General features: G+C 41.0%; 1 protein-coding gene across 1 annotated transcript in view; it reads right to left on the reverse strand.

Moving 5' to 3' along the window:
• LARGE1 (LARGE xylosyl- and glucuronyltransferase 1) overlaps positions 1 to 8,757 on the reverse strand; it is a 287,919-nt gene that overhangs the window by 21,258 nt on the left and 257,904 nt on the right. Inside the window, exon 11 of the mRNA XM_035903233.1 lies at positions 4,376 to 4,417. Within this exon, the coding sequence (XP_035759126.1) occupies positions 4,376 to 4,417 (42 nt within the window). The remainder of the gene's footprint in view (positions 1 to 4,375; positions 4,418 to 8,757) is intronic.

The raw sequence follows: 8,757 nt of genomic DNA on the forward strand, positions 1-8,757 counted from the left end.
AATGAGGAGGCTGGGAGCTTGCAGCACGATGTGATGGGGAGTGGAACACACAGAGTAGCAGGGTTTTTCCCAAGCCTTCCTCCTGCAAGTCACTGGACAAGAGACTAGAAGAAAGCACTTGTAAGTAAATTGATAAGGCAGACAGACCATTGTATTATGGTCTATATATTGTATATATTACCTGCATTACATACTTTCAATATGCAGGTTAGCAATGAAACAGTGAACAACCACAAGTTTAATAACTGCCAAGTTTCAGAGTTAATGCTCCAACGTGAGGCATAATGTCATCCCTTATTGGAAGCAGTGTTTCAAACTACTCGTAGGCACACAGCGCCCGTAGGTGAGACTCAGCGGCGGGTTAAGCTTGTACGCTGGACCGAGCGATTCCTGTTCTGCCGCCTCTCTTGGAGAACAGTAATGGCTGCCAGCAGCATGGACAGACAGCTGGAAAAGTCACATCTTGAACTGACCATTATTCCACCTCTTGAGATTCATGTATCTGCAGTGGTTCAATTTTGCAATGAAAATAGTCTTTCAACTGCAGAGGTGCCAGAATTAAGCTTACACTTTTAACAGGATTTATGCTCCTGTGGATACCTAGTTTAAGAAATCCGAAGGATGGCAGATTGGCAGAGAACAGGTATTTTTTTTGCTCCCTTGGAAACCAGCTCCTTCGAAGTCAGAATGGGCATCTCAAAGCCATCCAATCCTGACTTGCATGTAGCTTTAAGTGAACAAAAGTTTATACCTGGGGAAAAGAGGAAGAGAAAAACTGGCCAAATGTCTACGCAGCTGACCAATTCCATCCCTGAACTATATTATTTTAAAGCCAAACATCTGGCTAGACTATTTAAAATGCATTCATTTAAAAGGAAAAAAGAGTCATATCTGCTGTAAAATGTACTACAAAATGTAATGAAGATGAAAATTATATATGGTCTTAACATGTCAAGTAGAGTTCTGTTTCTGTTGCTCTAGAATGTAGGTTATTAATAAAGGCATCATTTTTATATTTTATTTCTTAAAAGCATCACATAAGAAGAATGTGATTGCATATTTATCAGTAAATATGAAAAATATTAATTTTATGGGATTTTTACAAGTTTTGATAAAAATCACAGTGTGCTACAAAACTGTTTCATGCAACGAACAGATTATTGAATTATAGATATTAATTTAGATTTAAAATATCTTCTTTTTGTCCTGTTCAGAATGATTTAAAGCAATAGTTTCATCATCTCCAAGAAAAAAAAAAAAAAGGAAAACGTAGGTGTTTCTTGTTCTAATATTGTGTTAAGAAGAAGAGCTGTTGTTCTTGGAACTGTAAGCATAATGGTTGCCATCAACAATAAAGCTTACGGCTGACTGTTTTCCTGTGAAGGCTGATGGAATAATTCCTGATATTTTCCTGTATATCACTCTGTAATCTTCTTTTGAATAATGGAAATGCTTTCTTTGATTTCAATGAGGTTTGGATCAGGCTCTAATTCTTCTGTGCTATTGCTCTGCACAGATCTTAAGACCTCCCTCAAGAGAGAGTGCTTTTAGAAAGATGAGAGTCCAAATCTTGACAAATCTTTACTCAGGCAAAACTTCTATTGAAATCAAGATCTCTTGGTGGAATAGAAATCTGGAGTTCTTGTACATATTCTTAGAGTTTCATTCATTCCGCTTTACAAATCGTTGTTCAGCTGAGCCTGTACTTTATTTTCCAAAACACATTCAAACAATCATTTGAATTAAACCCAATATTTACAACAACGACTAAAAAGAATCCTTCTGTTTCTTCCTTGAAAAGAGACGTTAATATGCCCTTAACAGAATTATCAAGGACATTATTGAAATTTAAATGGTTAAAACAATCGCAAAGCACATTTCAGGGGTACCTTACTATGCTGCTGTAGGTACAAATGACCAAGCTGGAAGTTTATAATTGCACAGCAACTATTAACCAGGCAGTCACTGAATAATGATCAGATTACATTCGGGTTGCAAGCTAAGAGGATATAAATGCTTAATTAGGAGTTACAGAATAAAATTTGGGGCTAAATTATGGCTTTGCATGCTACAGAGCCCTAGGTGAGGGAAGAGGAGGAGACACAGCTTCTAAGAGGCCCCAGTATTTTGATGGTGAAACTCACCAAGTCACAAAGTTGGTGATGGAGGTGAAGGAGAACAGCAAATGGCAGAAGACCCTTTCTGCTACATGGAAAGGGAAACCTTGCTCTTTCTGCTGCATTTCTTAAGGTCAGGATTTTGTCTCTGTCCTGTCAGACTTTTTCCGAGCCTGCAGCTATGCCGATAGTCCACGAGCTCCTCCCTGGCACTTCCCATGACTCATGCTCAGGAGTGTATGTAGTGCCGGGACCCAAGAGATGAGATGGCTGTGTCCATACTCTTTGGAGAGAGCAGTCCTCAGAAGGACCATGGGTGTGGTGTTCCCCTAGCCCCTGTCCCCAGCCCCCTCCACTCGAGTGCAGGCAGGCTACCAGGGGTAAGCCCAAGGCCAGGTTGTCTGAGAGCCCTGGCTAATATGTGGGCATCACTTGGCTGAAAAAAAAAGCTAGGCAGCCTTAGGAACTGTACTCTGCAGGCTGTGCAAACACAGCTTACTTAAGGGGTGCTCCTTCAGGTAGGACAACCAGCACAGGACAGGCTGTGATTTGGCCTGTAGCACTGCCACTGCGTATGTGGCAAGCAGTCTGCATTGAGGATGGGCCTATTCTGCAATGGCAAAGCAACAGGCACTGGAAAGCAATAGTGTGTGATTATCCATATGAAAACTCCTCTCCTACTGGAAGCAATGCTGGACACACTAGGCACTCTGGATTGGGTCCAGCAAAACCCGTAAGCTCACAAGCTCTCTCACTGAAGCTAATGGCATGACGTGCACAAAGTATTAGGACCAACGTGCTGGGTGCAGCACAGGTTTATGCAGTTTAAGAGCCCTTTTCCCTCTTTAATTTTCTTTGGTCCCCCCAGTTCATATATACATTGATACCCATGCCCCAGTATCACATACACATAAAAAGGCTGTTTCCTCTTGGCTATGAAGAGACACATGCAATCTATAAAGACATATTGCACACTGTCACATGCCATTTTAACATGCATATTTAAAATGAAGAATGTTAAAGATGCACAACATTCAAAAGACAGGGAATTGTCTAAGACAGTCACATATATATCCTTAAATTTATCTCTGAGTTACCTGTTATTTTCCAGTTACATGATCATATAAAATTTCTCCAATGATATAATCTTATCGACAGCATGCATATTGCGTGGATCCATTATTTACAGACAAAGAACTTAACAGCTTGGTTTAAGGTTTGTGCCCACATTGCGCCTTCATGAAAGGATGGGTTTATAATGGGAATGCTGACAGATCTATGCAAACAGATGCATACTTAAACACAGTGGGCCATCAGAACGAGGACCTTAATAACAGCTGGATTTGATAAAAAGATGGCATTCCCATTATGAACCCCTCCGTTATACTTACAGCAATATGCCTAATACAGCAAGGACTTCTCAACCTCAGAGTGACAGCAGATATTCTCATCAGTGAGTACCTGCTTAGCACGAGATTCACTGTTTCTACAAGATTTTCAATGCTAAGGCTACTTGCCACTGGCCATGTGGAAAATGTCACATCTAGGAAACACTCTCATGGTTAAAAACTGTATTCTTTTCAGACTGTGTACAGAAGATGTTCTCTTAGGAAACAGTGTAGTGGGAAGCAAGTGCTTTCATTAGCATCTTGACTTTACTCATTTCAGAAATAAAAATGGCAGCCATGACATGCACAATGCCAAAACAAAGAGAAAAAATACCTTAAAAAATACATGCTAAGTTACTTCTCTGAGCAACCAGCTGCGGCAGGTAATCAGATTTCATCTCAGGAAAAGCAGGCTTTGACGCTAGGCTGGCCAGAGAGGCACAGGCCGGCCAGAAGGTATTCAACTCTACCATAAGTTGTTGTGATTTACCAGGTCTACTTGCCTGACTAATACATTTGTATGAGATGAGGTGGTGTTTTCTAGCTATGTGATAGATGGCAGACCCATGGCACACAACATGCACCCTTCACCAGCGACCTGGTTAGTCTGCTTCCTAAGGCTGTTCCTAGTATAAGCAAATTTGTGATTGGCTTTGTATTTTCTTTTTAACTGCTGCGTCACAGAAACAATTTATTTCCCACCAAAATCTACAGAATTTCATCTCAGATAATATCAATCCAGAATCCAGGATCAGAAGTATTTTCTTAGGGATTAGTGATATTTGAAAAAAAGCACCAACAAGCAATGTTTTGTGACTAGAGGCTATTTACATCTTGGGGAGGGGAATAAAAACCCTAATGCAGGCATCTCTCTCTCATCAGGTGTTTAAGGCGAGGTGAGATGCCACTAGGCTTAAGTCACTCAATATCATGCTAACACAACAGGAACCGAGCAGCTTAGATGAAAGCTTTTAACTTTCAGATCATCTTGCCTTCTCCCAGGTGTGTGCAGTTAAGATTCATAGCACAAAATCAACTCAGCTTAGCCACTGAGATGAAAACTAACACCAGCCCAGGATGAAACTATAATCTGGTTATAAACTGCAGCAGTTTCATTTCCTCCTGTGTAGCTGTCCCAGTTCCCACCAGTAGGCAATTTGGATTGCAACGTTTAGCACTTCCAAAGTGTGTGAATTAACTGTTGCCTTTAGCATGGCATAAACAAAGCAGATGATGATGTAGGGAGGAAAAAGCATTCACCGAGTCTTGTTTGGGATGACCTACATAAAGCACTCCTGGCTTCTCCAATGATTAGTAATAAAAGCCAGACTAATCCCACGTCAATTAAACTTTTATTCCTCCCACGCCACAACATTTTGTACATTTGCTATGGGTCAAATTGAGCCTTCTGTGAAACAAAGCTGTGCTAAGGACAAAGAGGAAGGATAGTGGCTGAGCAAGCCTACCTAGCAAGAGGAATTTTGCTGCGGCATGTAAAAAGTAGCTAATACTCTTGCTAAATGGAAGAAGTCATGTCTTATCTTGACAGCAAATAGTCAATACAATTAAGAACCCAATTTTTAGGCATGCATAACATCTAAGACAGTTCTGTATATATGAAGTACAACTTCCCTTGATCTCAGCTGTCACATCTTGGTAGTCCTCTGCATCTCCTTTCCCCAGGTCCCTGCCAAACCTTCTTGGCTGAGCTGTGCCCAGACCTCCCTTGCAGCACAGTGCCTTGACAGACTGGCCTCCTTGCTTTTGTTTCCCCAGACTGTTCCTACCCGCGTTCCTTCTTGTGTGGCACGTTCCACGGTCTAAGTCAGTCCCAGCCCCGTCTCTAGTCCCGCGGTCCCTATTCAAGTAGGCTGCCAACTCCCTATACCTACAGGAACCCATCAGTCCTTTCCTCTTCCTGCCCCAGACACTCTCTCTCCAGAATCTATGTCTCAATTAACACTTTCCTTTCTGTCTTTGATCTAGCTTTCATCCCTTTTATATGTAAATCTGGATTTTTTGTCCTCCATGCAGTCTGGACATCAGTGAGGGTAATGGATGTTCCTCAGAAGAGACCAAATAGGTTCCTGTCCAGTCAGAACCCGGCATGGAGCACTCAGAAGAAACAGTGACAGAAAATGCCAATCTTTGTCCAGGTCCCCTGCCTGTAACATGCTCAACTCTGCTGTGTCACTGGTGATACCGAATTTTGTATCATTGATCTTATCCTGCTGACTTAACGGTATCACTGGGATATATATAATCTGGTCAGACATATCCATGCACACTCCTAAGAAAGAGTCTCCAGAGATCTGAGCCCCCTTAAAGTCAAAGAAAACACTACCGATGACATGTAAACCATGAATTTTCAGCATTATAATTCGCCTAGGTTTTCAACAGGTTGGTGAAAGACATGTTCCTGGCCCAAAAGTCAGTTCCTTCTCTGAGGTATGGAGTCATTTCCATGAAGAGGTCATCACAACTTGTGGCATGGGCAAACCCCGCGAGCTTTTCCCCATGTTTCATTTTAAAAAATGAGAGAAATGCGGCATACCAGCATGGCAAAAAAAAAAATAATCCCAGTCCACATGGTCCCCCATTTAGCAATATTATAAACAGTTGAAAGTGGTATAATGGCAACTTTCAGGCAACTCACAGGATGGCCTACCAGCTCAGCATTTACTAACAATAACAGTTATAATAATAGAAACAACGCAGCTGGGGAAGTCAGGATTTCACCTCAAAACTGCCATATACCATCTGTTATTACTAGAGAAAGACTATGTCATGACAAAATAGTAACTTAAATCCCAGTCCTACAAATGATGCAGTATTCTGCAATTCTGCCGGAGCAAAGGGTTCTCAAAGCATCAGTCTGACTGCAAGTTCAGCGCCCTGATACTGACTTGGAAGCTCCCTTTGCATCCTATTTTCAGGCATTCAGAAATTGCTAAATTTGTTAGTAGAGTTTATACTATGTGGTACATTGCTAGAATCTCCTGCTCTTCTGGTGGATATTACAAGCTGGCATGCACAGCCATTTGCTAATATTAAGAATCTCTGTTTTTGCACAATAAAGTAAACAAGTAAAAACACATTTAGCAAGTAAGTGCACACTTAAGCAAGTGTTTTCAGGGAGTACTAGATTTTTTTACACTGTCTCTTTGTATTATTGATTTGAAAATCTGAAAACAAAAATCTGCAGAGTTTTTTCCTGTGTTTTCTGAAAGTCTTCTCTAATGGGAAGCTATCGTCCTTTTCTTAAACTGAGTGAAATCTGTGACAAACTTCCCACTGATCTTGCTCTGGGCTTTGGATCAGGACACAGGCTTCACTAATAGAGGACACCCCATTAAACCTTCAGATTTAATGCTTTGGCAGAAGTACCTAGTGAGAAGCTGTCTGCAGGAAAGAAGTTTTATGAGAATGCTGAAAGGTTGAGTGTGTTGTGCCTGTGTGCTAAAATCGGGCTTACGATCTCCATCTTATAATGTAACTACAGAGATAGGCTGGTATATAGAAGATCGTGCTGAAATATTTTAGGCTTTACAGTAGGTCCTTCATAGTGAAACACTGGACATAAGCACTAAAAGCCAATAAGAAACATTCAAATGTGAGATTGTGAGCTTTGTCTTCACGGGTTTCCCTAAAATTTTCTGCATTGCATCAAAATAAGAAAGAAGGAATGATGAGGAGGAAACAGCATGGAATAAGTAGGATGGAGTGACTAAGGATATGCTCCGAAGGCCACTTGATTCATATTTGGTTCATATTCTGAATTTCCCATCCAGAATCTGCACAAAAGGCAAAGGGGTGATTGTAGTACCAATTTGCAGAGAAAAGTCTGCTCTGTGTAATCTCATTTTAGTACTTATTGAATAAGGGGGACTTACAGGACTGCTCTATGGCAAGGAGCTCCTGCCCACAGGGTCCTTCAGCTTGAGTATTTCAAGGAAAGGATGAAACATGTATGTACACATATTCATACATATAACCATTTTTACATAAACAGAAAAATTAGCCCAGCCTGTATTTCTTTGCCTCCAGTATTTCTGTTTCAGGGCCCTATATGTTCTATTCATTCCCGTTTGTAGTATTTTGGAACCTAGGAGCTGTTTAGTGCAGCTAAAGATCAACAACTGACTAGATCAGGACTATGCAGTGTAAGATCTGAAGACTGCCTTTAGACCTCTTAAAATTCAGTCTGTGGTATTATACTTCCTTAGCAAACATTAAAAAAAGAAAAGTACTAATCCTTCGACACGCATATAGATATATATATTTAAGCATACGTGCATGTGCACATATACACAGGGGAAGAGCGAGAGAGATTAATGTAAGGTCTGATTACCTTTTAAACTAATGCCCCTTTACATTTCTCTGGCACTGTAAAGAGTCCTTAAAAAGGGAAGATACATAATTTACATTCATTTTAAGACCATCTCAGTACTGATGAGAAGCGTAAAGGGGCCTTCGAGTATCAGAACCAGCCCAACGGTACCCACCGCCACACTTCCCTTTCACGTTTTACAGGTATTAGCATTACAAATGAGATTCCTTAATTACAGGTTGCATTCTAAATAAAACATCATTACAAATATTAAACTGTAGAGAAGCAAAGGCTGGCATATTGGAACAAGACCTTAAGGGTAGATTCTGATACAGCCAGACTGTGAGTGCCAGACTCACACCAAGCCACTGCTGCTTCCACAACAGGGCTCAGTGCATTTAGTGCTTAAGTAATTCTCTCTGATTATAAAACCAGCAGAGCTATTCTCACGTTTTGTCTACCGGTCCACAGTACAGAGAAGCACAGGCAGCTGAAGGAGCATCTTTTACGCATACACAATGCCTAGCATAATAAAGCCCAATTGTGTTTTGGGGCTGCTAGTCTCAATTCAGAGAAGAAAGCGAAAATAACAGGTATTAAGATAAATCAAATAGCAATTCCTACTTTATACCTACTTGACTTTGCAGAGATTATAGCCTTTTATGTAACATATATGCTTAGGAATCCTAATGGAAATGTATGGCTGCATCTTGTCAGACTAAAGGTCCGCCTAGCCCAGTGCCCTGTTTCCAGCTGTGAGCTGGCTGCCTGGAGAGGAGCATAAAAGCAGGGCGAGGGTACAGCAATGCTTTCTCAGAACGCTCCCTTAATCCTGAACTTGTGGTTCAAGGACTTTCTGCACCAAAGCTTAACAGCTCCTGATTGATTTCCTTCCCGTGAAGAGTCACTTTTGAGCATATGT

This window comes from Egretta garzetta, unplaced genomic scaffold (genome assembly GCF_000687185.1).
Source record: "Egretta garzetta isolate BGI_Z169 unplaced genomic scaffold, ASM68718v1 scaffold51, whole genome shotgun sequence".
NCBI lineage: Eukaryota > Metazoa > Chordata > Aves > Pelecaniformes > Ardeidae > Egretta > Egretta garzetta.